The 26,093-nt window shown below is 37.2% G+C and overlaps 2 protein-coding genes across 3 annotated transcripts in view; one reads left to right on the forward strand and one right to left on the reverse strand.

Annotated features, from left to right (window-relative positions):
* smc6 (structural maintenance of chromosomes 6) overlaps positions 1-7,007 on the forward strand; it is a 21,783-nt gene extending 14,776 nt beyond the window's left edge. The window contains exons 16-27 of the mRNA XM_084097625.1: positions 77-191; positions 911-1,074; positions 1,291-1,426; positions 1,550-1,630; positions 1,716-1,886; positions 2,147-2,284; positions 2,426-2,571; positions 3,845-3,970; positions 4,098-4,203; positions 5,167-5,319; positions 5,421-5,518; positions 6,425-7,007. Of these exons, the coding sequence (XP_083953751.1) occupies positions 77-191; positions 911-1,074; positions 1,291-1,426; positions 1,550-1,630; positions 1,716-1,886; positions 2,147-2,284; positions 2,426-2,571; positions 3,845-3,970; positions 4,098-4,203; positions 5,167-5,319; positions 5,421-5,518; positions 6,425-6,497 (1,507 nt within the window). The 3' untranslated portion in view covers positions 6,498-7,007. The remainder of the gene's footprint in view (positions 1-76; positions 192-910; positions 1,075-1,290; positions 1,427-1,549; positions 1,631-1,715; positions 1,887-2,146; positions 2,285-2,425; positions 2,572-3,844; positions 3,971-4,097; positions 4,204-5,166; positions 5,320-5,420; positions 5,519-6,424) is intronic.
* vsnl1b (visinin-like 1b) lies at positions 6,887-17,425 on the reverse strand. 2 transcript variants are annotated; one of them, XM_084097664.1, is made up of 4 exons: positions 17,346-17,425; positions 13,519-13,685; positions 11,390-11,605; positions 6,887-8,590 (listed from the first exon to the last, which is right to left on the reverse strand). In XM_084097664.1, the coding sequence occupies exons 2-4, from the start codon at positions 13,678-13,680 to the stop codon at positions 8,393-8,395; spliced, it is 576 nt and encodes a 191-aa protein (XP_083953790.1). In that variant the 5' UTR covers positions 13,681-13,685; positions 17,346-17,425; the 3' UTR covers positions 6,887-8,392. The 2 variants fall into 2 exon arrangements, with proteins under 2 accessions (XP_083953790.1, XP_083953789.1); XM_084097663.1 differs by having other exon boundaries at positions 17,001-17,408.
* Between the last annotated feature and the right edge of the window lie 8,668 nt (positions 17,426-26,093).

Raw genomic sequence — 26,093 nt, forward strand, 5'->3', positions numbered from 1 at the left:
CCAGAAATGGGAGTTTCTGGAGACCGAGGTCTTATGCATGTACGGTAATTATGACGTTTCTCTGTTTTCTTGTCAGTGGAGTCAATCATCCTGAGTTTCCATCAGTGCTGGACTGCCTCAATGTCGAGAACCCTGTGATAATAAACTGCCTCATTGATATGAGGGGCATTGAGTGCATTCTGATTATCAAAGTAAGTCGACAGCAAATGTTTTTATGCAAAACCATGCTTTTTCATTGCAGATTTAGTATAGTAATGAAAAAAATATATATACTGTATCTTATGCTCACAAAGGCTGCATTTATTTAATCAAATATACAGTAAAAATCATGACAACTCTGGCAAAGGTGGAGGGTTTTAGACGAACTCTGAAAGCACGCTGCAAACTACTATAGTGAATGATAACCAGCCATTTAAATGTTGAGCAAGCAAGCTCATTGGCTGCAGATGTGACATGAACCAATCAGCTTGTGCCAATTAGTTAATGTTGCAAAAACCATCAGCTTGATTTAGGGACCCATCAGCCTGCGGCATATAGAGTTTCATGACAGAACTATGTATTAATATTGTGAAATATTACTACAATGTAATATAATTGTTTTCTATTTTATTTCACATGATCCTTCATAAATCATTCTAATATGCTGATTTAGTGTTCAATTATTCACAATTATTATTGATAATATTGATATTCAAATTGTAGTAATATTTCACAGTATTACTGTTTTTACTGTATTTTTCTTAAGATAAATTCAGCCTTGTGTACTGTAAGAGACTTCTTTTAAAAACAACAAAACTTTTGAGCGCATGTTTATGTGTATTATATATATATATATATTTTTTTTTTTTTTATAAAATGTTATTGTTGGTTTTTTGTTACTTGATTTGAGACCCTGTTTTTTCTAAAAAAGGACCATGCTCGTGCAAGGAAAGTAATGCAGGGTTCGACACCGCCGAAGAATTGCCGTGAAGCCTTCACTGCAGGTGGTGATCATGTGTACTACAATCGGTCTTACACCCCTGACAAGGAAGTACTGGTCAAATATCTTGGTGGTGACCCAGAAGCAGAAATACGGCAAGTGCAATCTTCATAAATATAATAATCTTTCATCAAGCTGCATTTTTTTTTCTTCATTTACTAGCTCAAGTCTGTAAGGCTCGAGGAGACAGCAGACTGCAGAAAGAAACAGAGACACAAGAGACAACACAGAGATAGCAGACTCCAGAGGGATATTCGTGATCTAAGGCAAACGATGCTTGAATATATTTGTTCTTCTCTATTGATTCACAGCCTAGTGGAGTCAGAGCTGGAGAACAATCAGGCTCAGCTTTTACGGTTCCAGCTTCACTTGAGCTCTGTAAAGGAGGACATTCAGTTGATGGAGGAGAAGTTGCGTAGTGTCATCAGGGCCTGCAAAACAAATCAGGTACTGAACTGCACAGGCTACACCATTATGCCATCCAAATTCACTTCTCTTGTTATTCCATGTCCAAACATACCTGCGTAATTGATGCTGGCTTTAATTTAAACTTTATTTTTCGGTTTTTAGCAATGCATAAATGAGGTTAAAGCTTCTATAACAGAACTTGAGAACATTGAAGAGGCACAGGCTGAGGACATCAGCTCCCTGGTGAGATGTCTATGAATATAATACAGGCTAAAAAAAAAATCATTTTTATAATTTTATGATAATATGTGATTTGTCAAATGTACAGGAAGAAGATATACAAGAGAATGAGCAGAAGATCGAATCAGAGACGAAAAATGTGAAAGAGGCTCGAGACGAATTAAAGAATCATGAGAAAGAGCTCATAAATATTAATCAGAAGTATAAAGATGTGAAAAATAAAATGGAGCAACTGTCAGATGAGACAGAACAACTGAAGGTGAGAGACAGCATTGGGTGATCGGTGTACATCGCAACACTTAACTTAAATATTATAGAATTAAAGACTTGATTGAAGAATTGACAAATATTGTTTCCTTGCCACTATTGGTGGTATCAGTAAAACTATTACCGCTGGGTTCTTACAGTCATAAAAAACTCTTTTGATTTGAATTATTTCTGACTCTAGCATTAAAACCCCTAAGTGTCTTGTGCAAAAAAAAAAAAGTGATTCATGAAAGATGTATTTTTCTTGACTAGGAGGAGCAAGTGAAGGCAGAGACTGTGTGCAGTAAACTTGATCAAACCATGAAGGTCTTGGAGAAGAAACTCGAGGATCATCAGGCCAATATTCAGGCCATGAAAGACGAGCTGTCACTCAGAGAGGACGAAACACAGGTATTCACTCCATTTTTTTCTGCCGTATAATATAATACTTAGAATTGTTCTGCCATAAGAAAATGTACACATTGTTCATCCAAACAGCAGTACAGTGACATATTGGACTTGTTAATTGTCTGGAAATTGTTTGTTGTGTAGGACTGTGAAGCCAAAGCCAAAGAAATCTGTCCTGTGCGACAGCAGGTAGAACAGAGTGCCAGAAGTATTGATGTTGAGATCACACGCCTGCGACAAAAAATCACTACGCAAGAGAGCAGCCACGGTGACAAGGAACAAGTTATCCGGTATGCAAGGCAGTGGTTAATAGGATGTTCCAGGTTCAATATAAATTAAAGGGGACCTATTATGCCCTTTTTCAAAGTCTTGATTTTGTTTTTGGGGTCTACTAGAATAGGTTTTCATGCTTAAATGTTCAAAAAAGTAAGAAATGGAGTAATAAGTGCTAATAAGTGCATTAATGCTAGTTATTTCGCTATAAATTACGGACATGGCATCTGAGGACTATTTCTCATTTTTCTCAGTTATTTCGCTTTATTTCTAGATTCAATCATAGGCTCGTTCTTCTGTACTAGAGCATGTTCGCACATGCGCACTCTTCAAAAATGACGCTTTAAATCTCTAGACAAACCTAAAAGTCGTGAATGACATTTGTATGTATTCTAAATAAAGTGAGTGTCAGCTTGCTTATTTTGCTGAGTCTTTATTGGAGTTATTTATTGGATTATTTACAAGGATTTATTGAGTCCACATGTCATGCAAACAAGAAACTATGCTTCTAACCACAGGTTGAGAAATGTCGTTCCAAACACACAACTTTGCGATGCTGTTTGCGAATGTTCGTTGGAACTATGGTTTCGGGAAACACCAACTCGTTGAAGTATGCTGATAACGACAGAACTTGCGACCATAGTTGGCTAACGACGCTTTTTGGAAACGCACCCCTGTTTAGTTCCAGTCTTTTATGTGCTCTGATTGGTCAGCTGGAGCAGTGTGTTGTGATTGGTCAGCCGCTTAAAGCGTGTTTTGGAAATGTCCCGCCCCTTACCACAAACCAAGTTTCAACACACTACTAACTAACTCAACCAGGCCCCACCCCTTTATATTGCATATGCCTTTGGCAGGAATTATTATAATGAGGAATATTGTGACGTGTTCGTTCCTGGAAGAAAACTCAAGACTACAATAGAGGCGTTTCAGGGAGTTCAGAAACTGATATAAACTGATATAGAGAATAACTCTCTTTGGAGTGATTTTGTGCTTTGCAACTTTGCAGACCTTTTTCATGCTCAACATTACACACTAAAGAAAGTGGAAAATGTAAAAAAGCATAATAGGCCCTCTTTAAGACATTTCGTCCCAATTTTCCAAACAATTTTTTTTTTTAACTGGTTATGTAACATACATTTAATGGAAATGGAAATAAATCATGTCAGCGTTTAAAAGAATATACTGTATGTGAAGCCTGTATTTATTTTTATTTTTTTCAATTGATTAATTTTTATTTATTTTTTTAATCAAATCTGTAATAAATTGACAAATATCTTCTTCTTTTTTCAGAGAGTACGCAGAAGCTCACAGTAATTACAAAAGCAAATCCAGCCAGCTGAGGGATCTCAGGAAGTTTATTGATCGTCTCGACAACATCATGATTGACCGTCAGGACCGATACAAATCACTGCGACGGTAACTTACTTAGGCTCCAACTGTGACTGTGACTCCAACTGTGACTTAACAGTGACTGTCCTTTATGTTTGCAGGTTTGAACACAACAGTAGTTTGCATCTGTTTGAATTGTGTGTTGTTTCGTCAGGTCACTCTCTGTGAGGTGCAAGCTGTACTTCAACAACTTCATGATGCAGCTGCACTGCTGTGGCTCGATGATATTTGACCACGTCGCTGAAACCCTGTCCATTTCAGTAAGTTACATTTTCCCATCTTGCTTGTTTTACTCAAATGCTTGACTGTTTCAAATGAATCTTTCTCAACTAATAGGATGAATCTCGTGAAAACGTGTCAATGGTCATGTTTTTTTTTTTTCTTCTCTAAAGTCAGAAGTAAAAAGAGTTTTTGTACCATTAAGATGTTTTGCATTGTAACATTATTTCCATGGATATTAAGTAAATTTTCCCCTAAATTCTTGGTACTACTGTATAGTGTAATGCATCCAGATGTTTTACTTCTGAGTTTTTCTATATATTCTAAATATTCTCATTACTGAAAAAAAAGCATTTTATTTTGTGATTTTATAAAGCATAAATTAAGTACAACAAATACTAAAATGATGAGTAAATAAATACTTGACAATATTTACACAATACTGTAGAGAATGCTTTTTCTGCATCACAGAGATACATTAAATGTTTTGACATTCAAGAAGTCTCTTATGCTTATCAAGGCTGCATTTATTGATTAAAAATACAGGAAAACAGTGATATTATGAAATATCTTTCAATTTAAAATAACTGTCTTCTATTAATGTAATATTAATGTAAATTATTCCTGTGATGGCAAAGCTGAATTTTCAGCATCATTACTCCAGTCTTCAGTGTCACATGATCCATCCTAAATATGCTGATTTGCTGCTCAATAAATATTTCTTATTGTCAATGTTGAAAAAAGTTTTTATTGAAAACTGATTCAATTTTCTTTTTCAGGATTCTTTGATGAATAGAAAGTTAAAAGAACATAATTTATTTGAAAAAATAAATTGTAACATTTTTGTCTTTACTTTCTTTGATCATTTTAATGAATCCTTGCTCTTTCTTTAAAAAATAATCTTACTGACCTCAAACTGGTATGTAATGGAAGTAACCTAACCCTAACCCTGAATGCTAGTATCTGGGTTCTTTTGTCATGTTTGTTAAATTGTTTTTTCCCAGGTGAAACCACCAGGTCAGGAAAAAAACAACGTCAGTGACATGCGTTCCCTCTCGGGAGGAGAGCGCTCTTTCTCCACTGTCTGTTTCATTCTGGCACTCTGGGAAATTACTGAGTCACCCTTCCGGTGCCTAGACGAATTTGACGTTTATATGGTACGTGCCTATATAATGACTTTGAGGACCTGTGTCATGTGTTGAACATTAGTATTTCATAAATAAAGGAAGGTTTACTAAAGCTCTTTTGTGTTTTCAAGGATATGCACAATCGCAGCATTTCAATGAACATGCTTGTGGCGCTTTCAGAACGTCAACATCTGCGGCAGTTCATCTTCATCACCCCTCAGTCCACCAGGTAGAAAAATAAAAGTCCTCAGACTGTTATAAGGTTAATCTCACTGAAACGTCTCTGATTGATCTCACCCCAAAAACCAAACAAAGAATTAAGATTTTGAATTAACAAAAAAATTCTAAATTTTAAACAAAGTCATTTAAATAATTGGCATACGTAAAAAAGGGGCAAGGCCTGGTTGAGTTAGTTTGTAGTGTGTTGAAACTCGCGGCTATGGTAAGGGGCGTGACATTTCCAAAACACGCCTAAAGTGGTTGACCAATTACAACACACTGGTCCAACTGACCAATCAGAGCACATTGCGCTTTTCGGAAGGAGGGGCTTCATAGAGACTTGAAATGATCAGGGCTGCGTTTCACAAAAGAGTCGTGGGCTAAGTTGATTGTAGAAACCAATGGTGGCAATGGTTTTACAATCTTTGGGAAAAACAGCCCTTAGTGTTACTGACAGACTGAGAAGTGAGGTGCTGCAACAATGTCAGATATGTGAAAAATAAAGTGTTTTTTGAACATTCAAGCATGAAAACCTATTATAGTAGACCCCAAAAACACAAGACCCCAAAGACCACAATCTTTGCCTAAAGCCGGTTTCTTGACTACTTGCTGAACTAGTGCTTGCTTAAATCATTTGCAGACTTTAGTTAATCAAATGCGTAATTGTAAACTGAGCAAATAACAAGCCAAAAGCGTATTATTCCTGTAATGAGAACAATTTCTTTGAAATGCCAATTTTCGCCCGGGGTCTCATTTGTTAAGATGCTCATAATGTGTTGCATTCAAAGTCATTTTGAGATCCAAAACACTGCCTGTCCAGGCAGCACTGAATTCTAAAGTTGATATAGTGTTATTATATTAAGTTTTTATACATATTATATATAAATATTAATGGGGTTTTTTCATTATCTTTCAGCCATCTGCCTAAAAGTGCCAATATTACAATCCACCAGCTTCAGGATCCAGAGAAAGTAGCAGAGGAGGAGTGAGATGTGCGATAGGCATTGCCTGGAGAGACTGTACTTAGAAGTTTGCAAAGTTTATATGCCATGCCTGTACAGTTTGTTATGCGTTTGCTTTTATTTATTTTTAAAGAACGTTTTATGGTTCTAGTTCCTTTGCAAAGGACGTTTTAAAATTTCATATGTGTGATTGTGAACAGTCAGTTCAGTCATCTTGCTTCATTCAGAGCATTTCGTGTTCATCTGGTCCTTTGGGAAAAGAAAAAAGGAGGTTCAGTTTTTGTTAGCACCTGTTCATGACGGTTTGAGTATGTTTACAGCTAGTATTTGTCAGTTTAAGCCAGCATCCTCTGTAATGAACCACAATGCTTTTCCTAGTTATTTCATTTGTGGTCACACACGACTAAGCACCTGCATTCTGAAAACAACCCATAGATAGTTTATTGATTTTAATCACAATGTCTTCAGTGCAACTGTTACATACCGAGCTTAAGACATGCCACAAATAAAACACAAACCTCATATTACACAATTAAATGACTGCTTGAATTTGGCTTTACCGTATTAGGTACAAATATTTACAGGGCAAAGATATACACTATTTATTGGGCATTTGCATTTTACAAAGATCTCTCTATTCTCCGTCAAAGGTATTGACGCTATCCTGAGTGTCACAGGAGGTGAAAGGGTTGCAAAAAATCTGGGATGCCATATATTTATGTACTTCTCCGGAGAACATAAAATATGGAGGATACAAAATTTTGAGAGTAAATTAAAGAGGGTACTGTGTAGCTAAAAATCATTATTTGAAATGTTGAGAACTCGAGTAGAAATATTGTTTTACAAAAAAAACGCAGCACACTAAGAATAAATGTGTACCAAACCCATTCTGGATAAGGTTTTGTTGTAATACTAGGGGAAGTGGATCTATTACTAAACGCCCTCCAGGGAAAATTCACTTAAAATGTTATATTGCCCGTTCTGTATTATTACTGAAAACAATTTCATAGGCAACCATTCATGCATGTGACAGTGATACCGCGCAAAGTAAAAAAAGAGCATATCGCAATAAGAACGATGTTAGTGGTCGTTTAATGTTTGAAAAAGAAGCTTTTGTTTTATACTGGTTATTATGTCCTTGTGTCAGTGCAAAATATGGTGAAACCAGCAGAAGCCAATGGCAGATGCAAATAATGCAAAATTTCAACAAAGATGGAGGCAGGGCTGGAACGTGTGTCTTACTGAAAGCTTTTACAACACAAATGGTAAGTCTTTTAAGAGGAAACATGCACCCAAGGGAGGACATCTAATGGATAGATGAGTAACAAATGTAAATCTCACACATTAGTATTGTTATTGACACTATCGTTTATATAAGGCCTCCCTTGTATTATTTGTCAAGGTTGCCAAAATGAAGAGAGAGTAGGTTTTACACTTAGGACATGCATGCAAATAACTTACATTTATATTCTCAAGTACAAGCACGTTTGGAAGGAGGGCTGCATAAACCTCTCCACCCTCCTTAATTTTGAGTATTGATGTTCAACACTGATTTCATCGTAACATTTAGTGTGACACATTTCGATTTCGGTAACCCAAATTACTGCGTGAAATACAGCAGTAAACGTAGTGTGTGTGATAGGAAGTATTGCAGCTAGAAATGAAATACGGTGGAGCACTTCACTGACGATGAATGCGTGAAAACAACTGGACTTGTCTGATTTAAACGTCTCACGTTGTTGCATGTTGGAAATTAAATGGATATACTCTAAACTCTTTAGCATTTAACATTCTCATGCATACTAGTTGTTCAATCACAAGAAGAAAGTTCATTTAAAAGTAGTCCAAACATGTTACTCTTGTGGAAATGAGAGTGGAAACAGATAACTCGATCAGTCCGGAGCATGCTAGCATGCGCAGCCTCACTTCTGCATGTCGCACTGCAAGAGCAGTACGATGGATGGGTCGCTCTTGGCGGCTTCTTTGAACTCATCTAGTGAGATCTGGTCGTCGTTGTTTTTATCCATCTTGCTAAAGATCCGATCCACTCTTTGCTCTGGTGTCAGACCGTCCTCGTTCATCTTCATCATTATCACGGTTCCGACCATTTTATAAATAGCCTTCACACAGAGGGGAGAAAAGACTCAGGTTTAATGGCATGAGAAGGCTTTAAGATTCCGATATACACAATCAGAGCATCATTCTTATAAAGTTGAAGTGTGTGATTTCTGTGCTACTGGCATCACCAAACATATTAGGTCGTGTTTATGACGTCAGGTGCTTTCAAGTCACTTTCGTCAGAGCAAGATGGTGGTGTACCTTCTCTTAAGGTTCCCTTTCGAAGTGGAACTTCAACACTGTGTCTTGGATTGAAGCTATGGGGAACGCCAGTGTCTGAAGCACATGTGACAAACAAGCCAATTTTATTGGCCAACGACAGTCCATGACGTAAATAACGGAGCACCTGTGAGTATTAGACGGTGCCTATAATACACTTCATCAGCTTTTTTGTCTTCTTTTGTCATGTTTGTATGGGCGTGTATAATAAACACTGTTGGAGGAAACTGGATGTGCACCATTATGATGCATTCATCGTAATAAGCTCTGTTCCTGTTTGATTCTCTCCCGAGGGATAGGAATCCAGCGTTTACACAAGCGTTTTCGGCCCTCGATGGAGCTAGAGGCACTCAGTTATGCGTTCACAGTCTCATTTGATTCTCAATAGATTGATAGGAATTTAGTGTTTGGCTCTAGAGGGAGTTGAATGCATTCTTTGTGTCTACCCACTCTCTCTTGGCGATTGAGAGTCGATCGTCTACACCTCGCTTGGCCAAGACGGCAGGGCGGGATAGATCAGCGGGATTGTAGGCGAAGCATGGGAGGAGTCTTACAGTAAGTATTTCCCTTTTTGGGCTTCTACTGTCAGCTCTGTTGCTTTCATGTCAGTTCAGGAAGCCACTCTGTGGCCACTTCTGACCTGAATGATTAATGTGGCATGAACATGTGACATATGTGAGTATGCCCCAATTGAAGAGTTGTTTGCGAGATATATCTCTCCTGGTGCTGCATCCTCTTTGAAGGCTTCTGCCTTGCCAATGGAGCGAGTGTGTTTGCCTCTCAAGGAAGCTGAATGCACTCACTGTGTGAAGCCGCAGTGAGGCCCCTGTTTCTGATAAAGCAACGTAGCGATCGTGGGGTCACAGGTGGGCAGAGAAGAAGCAGAAGTTATTAAATTGGTCCGTCTCCTCTGCTTACCACCTTGCGGCTCATGGCAAGGCATATATGGCCCCCACACCATGAATTCCACTCAGCAGTGCTGCTGGAACGTTGCTTACGCTGAGGCTGGGGTCTGCCTTCATGGACCTAAACCACAGAGCATGAACTAACGCTAAAAGTGTGAGTTGCAAAAAAGTTGTTACGCTATCTTATCTGGTCTAGATTACTGCTGGGGTTCAGCATGCTGCTCTGGGCCCTCTGTCCAGGGTCAGATTGATGGAATGTAAAGGACCTCATTATACAGACTCTACATTACCATTCATGGCCCCCCAAGGTGAGAGTGGCGTTAATCTGTAGTTGTGGGCACAGGTTTATTGTCTCTGGCATCTCTCTTGGTCCACTCCAATATCCTGAAGTGTCTTTTTCCAGGGTTAAACTATATTCTCCTATGTTCTATGTAAATATATACTCCCCTATGTTAGGGTCTAAAGTAGAATTGTACGTTCCCTTATAAATGGTTGCTTGGGATACCCCTTTAGGGTTGATGCAGGGTGAACAGAGTTATGTAAGGCAGTATAGATTCCCTCTACTTCGTTTACCTCCCTTCCCAACTACTGTTGGGTCTTGAAGAAGGGATGTATACTCTCTTTCGGATGGGTGTTTTATAGGCCTCTCTAGTATGACCCAGGTAGTTCGCCTGATAAAGAGCATTCCTTCTTGTTATTTTGCACTCAAGTGAATGGAGTCTTTTATGGATCCTGGAAAAGTACCCTAATTGTTCCAGAGCATTTAAATAGAGCTGGAGCTCCCCTGCGGTTTCCCTAGGGGTTGGAGTTTGATGACAATAATCTTTGGCAACTATATTTTGCCACTCTCATATTTGCATCCCTTTGGATGAAAATTTTCATTGCATTCCCCCTGGAATTAGTGGTAATATCCAAGCTTGTAGATACTCCCTAAGCCTAAGGGCTGTGTCAAGGCAAAGAAGCTGACATAGCTGAGCCATTTATTCCTTAGAGCTCTGCTCTTGGCTGACGACCTCCCTGCTAGGGAGGGAGGAAGTTTGTAAAGGCCAGGACTTCGCTTGTTATAAGAGCATAGAAGCTTGAGTATTTTCTATTATTTGAAGATAGTGGCTCAGGGAGTGGTACCACTTGACAATCTACAGTATATGAGTCTATATGCGCTCTTGATTGACGCTCTGATTCCGGCTAAGTAATCCGTAGAGTCAACTTATACTATGCCCATTATGCTTTTGCATATTCACAACTTAATAAGACAAGCATTCCTTCAGCATGGTGTCGTGGGTATTTGTTCCCCATTGCGTCAATCCAAGATTTACTGTTGAAGATCCACTTCAAAAGGAAATGTCTCAGGTTACAACTGTAAGCATGGTTACATTCGTAACCTGAGACGTTTTTAACTCTACTTCCAGAAAATGAAGAACAAAGAATGTGCATCAGGTGTGTTTTGCTTTTTATGTTTTTTAATTCTTTTAGGAAGCCAATGTAAATTTGATTGTTACATTTTATATAATATATAATATAATATTAGGCTACATATAATATTTTGCTCTTTGTTGTTTTTTTTGTTTTTTTTATGTTGACAGTACTGTTGTACAAAACAAATTGTGGAAAGTGTTTATTTAAACACAGGTTCATCCAGTGGCATTCGTTTCATGCAAATAAACCAATTTTTGGTACCTCTATAATCTCCAGCATCTCCACTCGAGTGATCTTGCCATCTCCATCCAGGTCATACATGTTGAAAGCCCAGTTGAGCTTTTGCTCAAAGCTTCCCCGTGACGTGATGGACAGGGCGCAGATGAACTCTCTGAAATCGATAGTGCCGTCACTATTCTTATCAAAGGTCCTGAATGCATGCTGCGCAAACTTTGATGCGTCACCATAAGGAAAGAACTGCAAGGGAAAAAAACAAAGATTTTAGTCCGTTGATTGGTTTGGCAATGTTTCGCTTAAATTAGTAATGATGGTCTTTGATTAAATAATGATCTTTCATTCAATTTTAAAGTTTAAAGCCCCACCTAGTGAATCTGGACAGACTGGGTTTCTTAGAAATTGCTGTGATATGTTAAAAGAATAGTTCACCCAAAACTGCATGAAAATAATTCTTCATGCAGTTATTTTTGACAGTATATCTCTATATTTCATAGTGACTTTGGCTGTCAAGCTCCAAAAAGCACAACATTTAGCACTATATTCCAAGTCTTCTGAAGTCAAATAATAGCTTTGTTTGTGTTAGAGTCCAATTTAGTTTAGTTATTCACCGAAAATCTTCCTCTCTGCTGCAGTCAAAGGGCCAGATTTACTAAACAGGGTAAATTAGCAAGATAGCGCAATTCCATAAAAGCGCAGATGGGAGTGTAAAGTTCTGCACATGATCTACTGATGACGATGCGCAAATGAAAGAACACAGACGCAGCCGGATCACCAACGCAATCTACAAAGAGCAGTGCAAATTAGCGTCTGGTTTAAGACATGCCTTTTGTGTGTTAAATAATGGCTCAAATACCAGTAAACTGACTAGCGCAAACCTTTGTAAATCACCTTGCATGATTGATTTAAATACTCTCCCCCCCATACATTTTGCACCTGTAAGGGAAACTCCTACAAATGCGTATGCAATAAGATCAGCCACAAAAATAACCCTGTCCATGCCTTTTCAGGACAGATTTTTCACTGCGTGTCTAAATCCTGACCAAAAGACGGTTTGCTCTGGCACAAGCTGTTAGTATATCTGGCACAAAGAGTATTAGTGAATACTCGCTTACATTTTAGTCACAAAGCTCTCATGTGGCTTTAGATGTCTTGGGATACTTAATATCACATGTCATTCAACTACTTTCATGGTGCTTTTCTGTCTTTTTGGAGCTTGGTAGCTGTGGTCACTATGACTTGTCATTGTATGAAAAGTTCTGCTTAACGTCTGTCCACATACAGCTTTGGATTGACGTGAATAATGACAGCAGTTTTATTTTTTGAGTGAACTGTTCCTTTAAGAGGGATTTGTGTATGTTTATTGATTTTCATGTCTGATTTTTCTATAGCAGGCACAGCAGGTTCTGTTCTTTGCTTCAGGTCCATTCCATGGCAATTCATTAAAAAATAACTGGCCGCCGCACAACGGGTAGATTGAGAGTCCTCACATCTCACAATGTCACAGTTGTTCTATGAATAACATTTCACAGACTGCAGCTTTGATGGTACTTTGTGCTTAACTCTACTGTCTTCAGTTAAACATACTGTCACAGTCACTCTTTTTTGTTAGCTTTCTCCTTTTTACTGACCTTTAAAAAAAAATCCAACTATATATACATATATGTATAGTTGGATAGGGGATAAGATAAAACCAACACACCTCTCTTAAACATGAATTATGATTTGAGGAACCATTCATGTCTTGAGGGCAAACGCTGCTGGAAGAGTTAACTGCCCAATTTCAAAGGGACAATACATCCCAAAATAAACATTCTGTAATAATTTACTCAACCACATGCTGTTCCAAACATGTATGACTTTCTTTCTTCACCAGAACACAAAAGGCAATAATTTGAAGAACGTTGGTAAATTGGGAAGAATTGCAGCTCATTTTATATGGACACATAAAACACAGAGACATTTCTCAAAATATAAGCTTTTTTGTTGAACAGAAGACAGACATTCATACACATTTAGAACAGGATGAGGGCTTGTAAATGATGACAGAATTTTCATTTTTGGGTGAACTATCGCTTTAAGTCCCAAGTATGCGCACCAATAATAGTGATGTTTGACTTGTTGAAATGCTAGACTAAACGCCCATGGTCTCTCACCTTAACATAGAGCTGCTGAAACTCATCCAGGTTTAGTCGACCGCTGGGACAGTCTTTCAGGAAGCCCTTGTACCATTGCTTGAGCTCATGTTCATTAAACTCTGTGTTCTTCACAAGGTCCTCCATCACCTCAGGGGTCAGTTTGCTGTTCTGTTTTCCCATGATTACTGCATAGGAAATAAATGATATGGTGATAGAAAGTTCTCCAAAGTAGTTCTATAGTGGTGTTTTAATTAGAGAGTGTTAATGGTTACACTACAGCATCTCTGACAGCTGCCCTGTTCCTGAATAGTGAATTTGAGTCTGAACTGTAATCTATCTATATGCACTGATCCCACAATGGAGCAACAACGTAAACTGTCACAAAATAATCTTTTTTGATTAGCAGTTGATCGTATGTGTTAAAGGCCAATGATGATTATATCAGCATTTGGTCATCAAAAACCTGCATTGATAAATCTATTGATATAGAGGCTGATATATACATAATACTTTCTAAATTTATTTATACATTCTAAACTTAATGATAGAAATATATACACTGTAGAAAATGATTTTTTTTAGGAGTATCGTACAGGAAAATACTATTAAAATACCCATTTTTTTCAGTATGAAGTTAGCACTTATTTTAAACAATATTTATCCAAAAATCACTCAAAATATTAGAAAATGTGTGCATTGAAAAGGCTGTCCGAATATTTTGGAATTGACACTTCCAATATCTTGGCAATATCTATGTCGATTTTTTTTTAGAAATATTATTGCAATTTAAAAAAATGTTTTTCTATTTTAATATATTTTAAAATGTAATTTATTCCTGTGATCAAAGCTGAATTTTCAGCATCATTACTCCAGTCTTCAGTGTCACATGATCCTTCAGAAATCATTCTAATATGATGATTTATTATCAATGTTGGAAATAGGTATGCTGCTTAATATTTTTGAGTGATAGTTAAGATTTATATGTTTAGAAAAGATTTGTATTTTAAATAAATGCTGTTCTTCTTAACTTTTTATTCATCAATGAATCCTGAAAAAAGTATCACAGGTTCCCAAAAAAATATTAAGCAGCACAACTGTTTCCAACATTGATAATAAATCAGCATATTAGAATGATTTCTGAATGATCATGTGACACTGAAGACTGGAGTAATGATGCTGAAAATTCAGCTTTGCATCACAGAAATAAATTATATCTTAAAGTACACTGTAAAAAATGATCGCAATTTTAACGGTAAAAGACTGTAAAAATGCTACAGTGAAAAACTGTTAATTGGTTAACAGAAAGTAACTGTGATAGATCTAATGGTACATTAAATACCGTTAAATTTACAGTTTTTGAAAGTGAAAAAGAACAACTCATTGTATAATTTACAGTGAATTCCCACAATTCCCTGTGTGACACTTCACATTTGTTGTATTTTTGTTGAAATAACTATGTTTCTTCATAGTTTTCTTCGTTTTTTTCCTAATCAGTTATGTACATTAGGGTTTTATGTTACATTTAATGTTGTTAAATTAATGTTTATTGCATTTTTAAAATTTCATGTGTGTTACCGTGATGGTGTTTAATGTTTGTGTGAATGACACTGTGCAGCTTCTATAGTATTAACTTTCTTGTAGAAGAGCTGCTTGTGATGAGCTTTGATTCATCATGTGACTATCATCACTGCTGTGATTGGTGGTTATCAGTGTATTATGGTACAAAACAGATATTAATACTTCAATAGGACTAAATTAACATTATATCAGATAATAAAATACGGTTTATTACTGTAAATTTTAAGTTAAGTCTGTAAAACCAATAACGGGTTGCTACCGTATTTTTGACTGTAAAGTTCTGGCAACCACAGCTGCCGTTTTTTTACCGTAAAAATCACGGTTAAATTTTTTACAGTTTTAAAATAGAAAATTATTATTTTAAATTGTAGTAATATTTCACAACATTACTGGTTTTTTTCTGTATTTTTGATCAAATAAATGCAGGCTTGATGAGCATAAGAGACTTCTTTCAAAAACTAGTAATGTTTCCTAACTTTAGATAGATAGATATCTATTATAGTAAATATAGTATGAAAGAAGCCAATATGTTTGTGCATATCATGAACTGTTATTAAATTATGATCACATATTAATTAAATTGGCCTGTGCTGTTCTAGATGTGGTTATCAGCATTGACCATTAAAAAAAAAGCCTATTGATCGACCATTACCCAATATAGGCCTACATAAAGGAAAAGAACATGATGTCATGCATAGTAAATGTAAATGATTTCAAATATGAATTCAAATGTATATTTGCAACTAGCTCCACAAAATAATGGTACACAATGTACAAGTTATAAAAATATGAACACAAGGATGTCAAGTGAGATCAGATCATTGCAATCAGCCAGACTGTGTTGTGTTTCTCTAAATAGATCACAGTCACAAGAGTTTATGTGTAAAAATGGGCATCAGGTAAAATAGGCTACAAACGGGGAGGGGTTGGAGAGGAGCTTTTTATTTCCATGTGGAGTGTCTAGTCTGTATTTGCAGCTTCTCCTGCATCAAATGTGCCGAGCGACTGAGCATGAAAAACCGAGCAGCCTCGAACACATTTTCTAAGAATGCAGCTTTGATTAAAGAGACTCAGGAATTATTACCCACGTCCCAATCGTCATTCTTATGTAATAGCACTGGGGCTTTTTCGAGCACCAATGGCTGAACGAATGACCTTGAGAAGGGAAACCACTGGGAAGCGATGCAGAAAAATGATCCATGATCCTAAACGGAGGAATTAAAGGTCTTAATGACGAAGATCTGTTGAAGAGCACAGTGTCACCATCTGTGCGTTTGGTTAACATGCCATTAATTCTACATCTCGTCAGCCCGAGCCTTTTGATGTGACAGAATATGAGTAGAACATGATTTGTATATAGGCTACATATAACCAACCCTACTATAACATATAGCATCCCATTTTGAATCTTTCAAATGTGTTTTAATGTTGCACCAGTGTGAATGTGGACCACTCCGACAGACCGCAGAGAAAAGACGCAGTCCCTTTTTGCACTGCGCTCAAATCGCATAATAAATCTCTCAAGTGAAGCTGAGAAACATCAGTGCATCTCTTAAATTCATTACACAACACCATAGGTTTGTCCATTAACAGAGAGTAACAAGTAACCACTAAGCTTTCGTAACAGTGGCTGTCAGGGCTTTAAATGCATCAAATATACAGTTTTTAATTCAAGCGTAATACACCCTTAACCTGCGCAGAGTGTTCTATAATCAGGCCATGTAATGCATGCGAGAGAACCTTTTCATTCAGTCACATGCAGGCATTAATTCATTCACTCACTCACTCATTCATCCCTGGCGCCTGTTAGATCGTTTCGATGCATTAAATGGCAAAAGCAGAAAATTAAACAAACACGACCACGACCGCGACCGCACATTAATATCTCACAGCTGCATAAACACGCATGCATCGCCTCTTACCTTCAAGTAACGCGTTAGAGGCTAATTGAAATGTGCTGGTGCTCGCAACCCGTCAGCTTTTGCGTGTGTCGAACCCAAATTCCTCGGATTCGTCGCGTTTACTGGACGCCAAATAACGCGTAAAGGTGATTCCAGCTGACACGAGCCCGCTTCCGTCTGTGTGTGTGCGCTATGCGACGCAAGACATGCGGCATGCAGCGAGCATCACCACCACACCACTGCTGCTCCTCGCGTGCGTTTGCGCAAATTGTATGCTTGCAACCCTGCTCTTAGGGGGCTCGTGTCAGTAAACACTCTATTAACCATCGTATGCATGCGTATCTATTGGTCAAGGGTCTTTATTACCTATTGTGAAAGGCTCCGTGTGCTGTATGTTCTTTATGTTCGGGCTCCCAGAGACCCCAGTGCGTTGTCTGTAGGAATAATAATAGTTATTTTGAAGCCAACCTTTTTATATACTTCCTTATTCTTTAAATATGCTCATCTGACCTAGTTAAAATCCAGAAGAGAGATAGTAGGCTATTCATGTTTTGTTACATAGGCGCACACTTATAGAAATGTGACGAATCCAATAACGTTGTTTCAATTAGTAGAAAATTCAGTAAAAAAAAGAAAAAAAGAGGTAAAAGGAAACAGCTGGCAGGTGCATAAGGTCCAATCAGAGAATCTCAGCATGTGTAAATGCATTTATGTTTTAGAGCTGGAGTATCAGAGACCCCAAACATACACAATGTTTTTTAATGGGTGTTTGAAACATAAATTGCAGTTGCATTAAGAAATAGGTTTTTTTTAAGCTAATAAAAAACACATTTAGAAAACCTAAAACGTGGCTTTTAGTTTATACAAAGATACTAAGTGATTTCTAAAAGGCTAATGCACCAGAGATAATTCATGTGTGGTTTTAAAAATCATCAAGTCATATCTCTTGGTTAATCACTTGCAAACATGGTCTGTTACTTTTTTCAGTCTTGCCTAATTAAGCAATTGGAAAACTGTTGTGTATATCATTTTGCTCAAATTAATTTTAATTGGCTTCAACATTTCAAGTAAATTTCATTGGAAATGGTACCTCTGTTTTCACAGTCAACAAAAGATTCAAGTCAAGCCAAATGTATTTGTATTTATTTACAGAAAGTCATGATGTTAATTATATCAGGGGTGTCCAAAGTTGGGGACACTGTACTACAGAGGGCCACTGTAGGTCCTGAGGGCCACTGTACTACAGAGTTTAGCTCCAACTTGCCTCAACACACCTGCCTGGAAGCTTCTATCCCAGACAGCAACATTGTCGGCCCAGATCCGGGCCACATCTGGTACATGTGGATTCCATGCGTACCAGATGTGGGCCGGATCTGGGCCGACATTGTAGCTGTCTGGGATAGGTCACCGTGATATTTGCCAAGACATGTTCCTATAAACATATTTTGGTGATCTTAGAACAACATTCCTACAAAAACATAGTCCTAATCCTTTCCCTCTAAACCCTATACCCATAAGTTATCCCTAAAATCCGAGGGAAATTATAGGTGAATAACACTGATGTAGAAGCACCTAAACTTGCTTGTAAGCCTAAACTTGACATAAACTGTAAACTTGTCCCTCAAATCTGATTGATAGATTGGAATGTTGTTCCAGGATCAACAAAGATGTTGAGGAACATGTTGCACTTGGTGAAATCACATTCACCAGAGCTGGGTCTCATTTCGAAGGCTGAGTCCTCCAGAGGTCACATTTTGAAGGCTGCTTCGTTTCAGTAAACTGACCACTACATTCCAAAAGAAATCACAACAATTTATGCTTCCCATAGGAATAACAGTCAATTTTATAATGGTTACTGTTCTGAAATTAGGCATCCTTTATGACATATGCGGCCAACAAATGCAACCTCCGAGGATGCAGCCTTCGAAATGAGACACAGCTCAAGGTTCTAGTATGCCTAGTAAACTTGATCAGCTGGTTCTGGTGTGTTTAATTGGAGTTAATTGGAGACAGTGGCCCTCCAGGAGCAGGATTGGACATCCTATAAAAATTGGACGTTTTATATTTTCATCATAGGCGCATTTAGCAGATTAGAGCTGGATGAAAATATAGTTACATTTTGAGATGATATAAACAATCAAGCAGTTGAGATTTGCTTAAGAGGATTTATTGCTTTACATGAGTATACAGTAGGTAGTACGTATACTATGCATGTAAAGTACGATGTATATATCCAACTTATTCTGTCACCATTTACTCAACCTCATATCATTCCAAACCTGTTCATCCTTGTGTGAAATAAAGAAGTTTTCTTGCAGGACGTCCACGCTGCTCTTTTCTATACAGTGAAGGTGAATGGTGACCACGTCTGTCCACTTTTAATTTTTGATGACTGTGCCTTTAAGATGTCTGATACTGAAATTTAAATAATGAGTCAATGCATCATCAATTCTTCCTCCACAACGTGTTTTTTATCTTACCCTGATTCACTATGCCTATTATAAGTTATATTTTAGATCGGTTGGGATGGTTTTTGCAGGAAAGTGCGTACATACATCACTCAGCTGTGCGTGTCTTGTCATATCCATAAATAGAGAAAAGTAGCTCCGGCTACTTTGACGCGTGTATGACGTGGGAGTGTCATAGGTTAGTTGTCACAACAAGCGAGAAATGTTGACATGCATGGAGCAGCTAAATCTCAATCCTCCGGGGAATCACCCTTTTTAAACAAAAGCCGAACAGAGGAGCGTCTTCTGGCAAAAAGAGCACGTAATAAAACCAGAATCAACATTGGCTTGGCTTTCCGGAGATGGTGAGAACTGAGGGATTTCAACTGTTGTAAAAGCGACGCAGAGATGGCGTTTTTACTCAGGTGATGAGTAAGGTATTTTATTAAACAGATAAATTGCCATATGTAGCTCTCTGGAGTTCATTGTAAAGCATTATCTATTGTGAAGGGTCATATTCATCGGCACAGTCACGCAGAGCCGAAGCACAACCAAAACAATGTTCTTCCGCAAAATGCATGCAGTTTTGTTTTTTAAACGCTAGAGGGCCAAAAGTTACATAGTGTACCTTTAAACATGACTGTAATGCATTCCTAAGTAATAATATGAATAAATGAATAATTCACTCAGGAACCCCGTATAGAAATGATTGAATCAACAAATTTAGATAAAATGTGAAGTAAGACATTTGTTTTAATCTTTCAATGTGGTAGCAGGGCAAGTCCCAGTGTCAGTCATTTATGTTAATATCACTCCTCAAATGCAAAGCATTGTTATCAGTCTCCTGTGAGAAAAAGTTAAGTATTTATTTAATGCATTAAAAGTTTACATGCTTCCAGCACCAGCATTTGAGCCCAGCTTGATCCTCGTTGATGAACCAGACAACAACATCCACCAATCACGTGGACTGATCCTGCTCTGTGGTGGTCTGACGTCATGAGGATGAAAAACATTTGGAGAAAAAAGGAAAAATCTGCTTCCCCCCCTGATGTAACCCAGCCTGTATTCTGTCTATTTCTGCTTGTGTTCTCGTCACCGATAAAGCAAGGCTTCCTGAGCAGAGATGCAGGGTGAAGGGACTGGCCTGCTCTCGCTGCAGGTGCGTCTGCATGAGTGAAACTCACAGGACCTTAGTGAATCACTGGGGTTCACTGAATCTGACGGCTGTGCTGAATAATCCTCGGGATCCGGTGACTCAGCTGGGTTTACTGAAGTCAAGAGGAATCAAGTTTGGTGAAGAAAACAGTGAAGTCAGGAGAAGGCACAGTGCTTTCATATGAATTACATTGGAAGCACCATATCATTAACACATTCACTCATTATATTGTCATATTTCATGCCTGTATGACTTTCTATCTTCTGTGAAAACACAAAGAAAATATTTCAAAAATCACCTCAGTGCTTTTGGCCATAGAATGGAAGTCAATGAGGTCCAGTGTTGTTTTGACCCCATATCCTCCCGAAATAGTTTTTTCTTTAATGGATGTTAATGGAGCAAAGCCTTGACTACGCTGAATAAACTGCTTTTGTGAGGAAATAGCTTATCATTTAATTAACTGACAGCCCATAGGCTAATCTTCAACAAGTTTGCTCTTAAACAATTGTTTTGAATTGATCTGTTTTTAGAGTAGTTTACGCCGAAAAACAAAATGCTGTTTTATAGGAAAATATAAGGATAATTGTGTGACAGGTACGATTCAGTTTATGGCACTTCTCATTCATATCTATGGTATCCGCAAACAGTGATTGACTGTCGCACAATTCTGAAGAAATTCAATGACGTCAAGGCTGCACTGAAAAAACAATGAGTAAAGTTGACTGACTTTTTCTTTTCCAAGTTTTTGCATGCAGATTTTTAAAGTAAATTTCACTTATGGAATTAAGTCAAATTACAGTAACAAAGAAAATAAGTAACTTTAACTTGACCAGTTAAAATTTGTTGAATAATTTCTACTTAGTTGAAGTTTACTTTGCTAAAACTTTACTTTTTTACTCAAACAATATAACACTAAGCCACACTTTTATGCTTTACTCTCAATATCTAAGTAACAATACAGTAAATATTGAATAGGTAACATAATATGAAAGAAGAAATGTGGTACTGACCCAAACAGGGAGATCTCAATAGTCACAATAACGGTAACATTCGTTGGATCATTTTTGAGTATGAATGTGTCATTTTGAGCTGAGTAGTACTGTCACAAAACAGTAAGTTATAAACCAAACAACAAAAACAACGACAAAATAGTTAAATACCAATACAGCTAGAAAACAGTGAAAAATGCAACCTTATTAATTATTCATGCCCCATTGCATGATGGGAACACCAGTATCAGAAAGTTGAATAGGTTTTTCTTCATTTTAAAATGTTGATTATTTTTTTGCAAGCTAAAATTGAGTACTAATATAGAATTTAGTTGTTTTTTTTTTAAATTCTTGCCTGAACTAACTTTTCAGGTAGAAATCATATTAGTTTTTTCTGTAGCATTTACTTTGCCACAGAATCCTTTAGCCGTTGTGTTTTTTCCAATGGTAGAGCCACGGACCCTCGTATCTCCCAATAATGAGACCATCTCTGCTTCAGCAGCTTCACGTGGCAATGTGCTGAATGATGTCAAGTACAGGAATGGTGCATTGTTGGAAATACCCATGCTGACATTATTCTTGCCTTCAGCTGCCAGTGGGAGAATCAAGCTTTCAGTATACATACAGCCATAATGTCTAACTGAAGAAGGTACTCAGCCGGGTCAGATGACTTAATCAATAAGAGACGTGATGGATGAATGCAGCAGCTGCTTTAAAGAGCAGTGTGGACACATAGAAACAGGGTGATGCATAGATGACATAAAATCAATTTTGACCTTCACATTTGAAAATGTGGTTGTCAGGGTGTTGCTATGTTGTTGTTTATGTGTTGCTATGCAATTGCTATGGTGTTTAGATTGTTCTGGTTGCTAGGTGGCCAGAAAAGAGTCTGATATTCTGGTCTGAATATGTCTTTTCTTTAGTGCACATCAATCTGAATTTTCAGGTGAAAGTTTCATCATTTATAAAAACAGACATTGCAGAAAATGGCATACCAGTTCTGTACATAGTTTTTAGAAGGAATAACCTTAAATGCTTTTCTCTCCTTTTCTCCATAACCGTCATTGCCGGGAGAGACTCAATGGCGTGTGATGTGGTTCTGCCACGCTTGTGGCCCGGGATCATTCCTGTCTGGCTGGGGACGAATGAGCCGGTCAATGAAGCTGATTGCATTTCACTCCTGTTGTCTAGCCTTTGTGCTGAATCCACAAGAGCACACGTTAGATCTATAGACAACAAACAGAGACTATTGACATGATGGGTTACTGGCCATTAGGCTTCACTCTGTCAAAATGTGCTACTAACTAAATTTTTTTGAGTAGGGGGGAATTCAAATGTATGACTACCAGTAATGGAAATTTCTACAGTGAATACTTGTGCTCCATTGTCAATTATTTTGTGCACTCTGAAACTCTTTATAAGTGCAATCTGCATAAAATGAATCTTAAACATTCAAATTCAGTCAGCTCAAGCATTTGCAAAAGCAAATGCAAATTAATCGGTTCAAGGGAATCGTAAACATCAAATTGTCAGTAATAACTATAAAGAGGCTTGGGGTGAATCTCATAAAATAAAAGTAATTAAAAGACATAAAATAGTTTTCTACTGTACAAACATGTAAAAATACATTCCAGTTTTGCCTCAATCGCTTTGGCTCAATTCTTAAATAAGTTTTTTTTTCTCAAAACAATAAGTTCAGATCTCTGGACAATTAGTTTCTTGTTCACATCAGATTTGAATTTCGTATTGACTTACAGTCGCTTTGGTGCATTTCTCAGATCACAACTGAAATTCTCAAAACGTGTTCAACCTCCACATCATCTAGTCACTTGTGCACATCATAAAAGCAATTTCTCATTGTTTTGAATCAAATTGCAATACATTAAGTTGTCTGCTGTTTCCTACATTATCAACTGCTTATGTCATGTTGCTCAAAATGTATTATACTGGTTCTCTGTTAGTCTGACCCCTCAAAGCATCTAGGAATTAGTTCATTGCATAAGTCATTAAGTGCTAAATGGTTGAACTGTTCTCATAATGCATCAAGTATATTTTCTATGCATTTCCATTAGACTTTTGATGATTGATGATTTGCAGAGGTGAATAATGAATTTCCTTAATGAAGGGAAATGCAAAGCATTTGATCAATCAATGATCAACCAGTTCTCTAAAATAGCTCAGAGATGGATGCATGAATCTTCAATTGGAAAGCAAATGCATAGAGCATAACAAAGAGTTGAAATTTCTTAGAATGAAAGAACAACAATGATCAGGGTCAACAGCCGGGAAGAAGAATTGGATGAAGGATGTGTGGTGGAAGGGTACGGAGGCAAAACAGAGGAAGTTTCTGATGAAATAAGAACCACTATTGAGGACCGTGTTCTCAATCATGACCTTACAATGGCCGAGGCGGGTCAAAAGGTGCAACCGAATGTTGGGAGAACAACCATTTCCTCAATCATTTGAACATTTCGTAGACAGAACAGGTGTGTATTTTGACAATGTTATCTGTATACTATAATAGTGTATACTTATTGTAATGCTTCTTATTACTAGCATTTTTACACTTGGCATATTACACATGCATTTGACAGTGTGTAATAAATACACTTTACACTTTATACAGATACATTCTATATCACACACACAAGTGTGTGTGTTATATACAGTGGAGTCTTGTCTTTATCACAATGGCATAGTACTGTAATTTGTTGCCAGACCAACTGTAAAAGCTGTGAATCCTGTCCAGTCTCTTGCAATCAATATCCCACAGAATAATGTGTAAATTTATACTGTTAAAATTGATATGCCATACAGGAAAAGTGCAGTCTTGTGCATTTTCAATCATTGTCCTCAAAATTATAGCCATAGTTTACATCTGAAAATACACACAGAGTAGCCTACACTGTTATATTGACAATGTGGCTAAACAATTTGACTATCTTGTTTGTGAACAATGGTGCAAGGACTTGTCATTTTGATGGCACTGATATCTTCATTGATATAAAGACACTGAGAAGAACAAGTAACAGGCTTTTGCAGTTAATCCATTGTGTGGTGCTGTTTAGTTTGTGTGGATTATGTCAGAAATAAACTTACTGGTTTGCAAATGTTACGGATGATTCGAGAAAGTACCAAAGCGACTGAGAAAAACAAAGCAAATTGCATTTGTTTTGGCACATGTGCATGTCATGAAACAGGAGAGGAGACACCGAGGTAAACATCATAGGTCTTTATTTACAGGTTGGTTGTGATCTCTTGGATCATCAAACAGGTAAGTGAAGAGCATAAGCAGTTAGTCTCACTTAACCGACAAGTCTTTTGCTTGGCAGGATGGACAATGAACATCAGGTCTGAAGGAATGAGTAGCTTGAAGAGGATAAAGAAGGTACTTCAAGGTGTGTAGTCAGGTAAGTCCACCCTCGCAAAGAGATTGACGGGATCCTGTGTGTGTGTGTGTGTGTGTGTGTGTGAGAGAGAGAGAGAGAGAGAGAGAGAGAGAGAGTAGTGCTGAAGTTGACAGAGATTGTGACAGTGCAAAAAAGTACAATTGTCCACGATTTGCACAATAACTAGTTTTGTCGATCAAAATGTTTTGTTGATGAACAGATGAGCTGATCTCAGTGAAACTGTCAAACTCTTAACAACTTCTAAACATTCTTTTATCATGTGAGCCTTTCACATGCAAAATGATCCATTCACAATCTGTCAGACATGCATGTATATTCCATAAATATCTGACATGTAATGTTTGTAATGTCTGCTAAATTGGCAAATGACCTGCCATTGTAATAAATAGGAATCATACAAATCTTAAATTTGCGGCAACACTTTACAAAAAGGTTCATTAGTTAACATTAGTTAACTTCATTAGTTAACATGAACTATGCATGAACAATACTTCTCCAGCATTTATTAATCTTAGTTAATATTAATTTCAACATTTACTAATAAGTTATTAAAATCAAAGGTTGTATTTGTTAACATTAGATAATGCACTGTGAACTAACATGAACAAACAATGTTCATAAAACAGCTGTATTTTTATCAACTAACATTAACAAAGTTGAACTAATATAGTAGCAAATGTATTGCCTATTGTTAGTTCATGTTAGTTAATACATTATATAAATACAAACCTTATTCTAAATTTTACCGAATTTGCCACCAGCACAATCACTATACCATTTTTGATCATGGAGGAACGTCACAACCCTAAAAAGCAGCTGCTACAGTACTGTACTGTAATACATTTGTATTTATACAGTACATTTATAAAGTAAAATGAAAATTCAGACAGACAGACAGACAGACATATAGATAGATAAATGACAGACAGACAGATAGATAGATAGATAGATAGATAGATAGATAGATAGATAGATAGATAGATAGATAGATAGATAGATAGAATTAAATGGGTTTTGGTGATCAAATGTGGCTAAACAAACAGTGAGATAAATATTGAATATGCAATATGTTCATTTTTATAAACAAGCTTTTCTTACAGTTGCATTTTTAG

The sequence above is a fragment of the Abramis brama genome, assembly GCF_963993115.1.
Source record: "Abramis brama genome assembly, chromosome: 21".
NCBI classification, from domain to species: Eukaryota; Metazoa; Chordata; class Actinopteri; order Cypriniformes; family Leuciscidae; genus Abramis; species Abramis brama.

What these genes read in the sequence shown, in the direction of transcription:
- vsnl1b (XM_084097664.1), bottom strand. Translation starts at nt 13,680, where the DNA reads ATGGGAAAACAGAACAGCAAACTGACCCCTGAGGTGATGGAGGACCTT. An exon ending in TTCAGCAGCTCTATGTTAAG is followed by an intron (nt 11,606 to 13,518) that starts GTGAGAGACCAT and finishes TTTCCCTTGCAG; the next exon opens with TTCTTTCCTTATGGTGACGC. An exon ending in AGATGCTGGAGATTATAGAG is followed by an intron (nt 8,591 to 11,389) that starts GTACCAAAAATT and finishes CTCTGTGTGAAG; the next exon opens with GCTATTTATAAAATGGTCGG.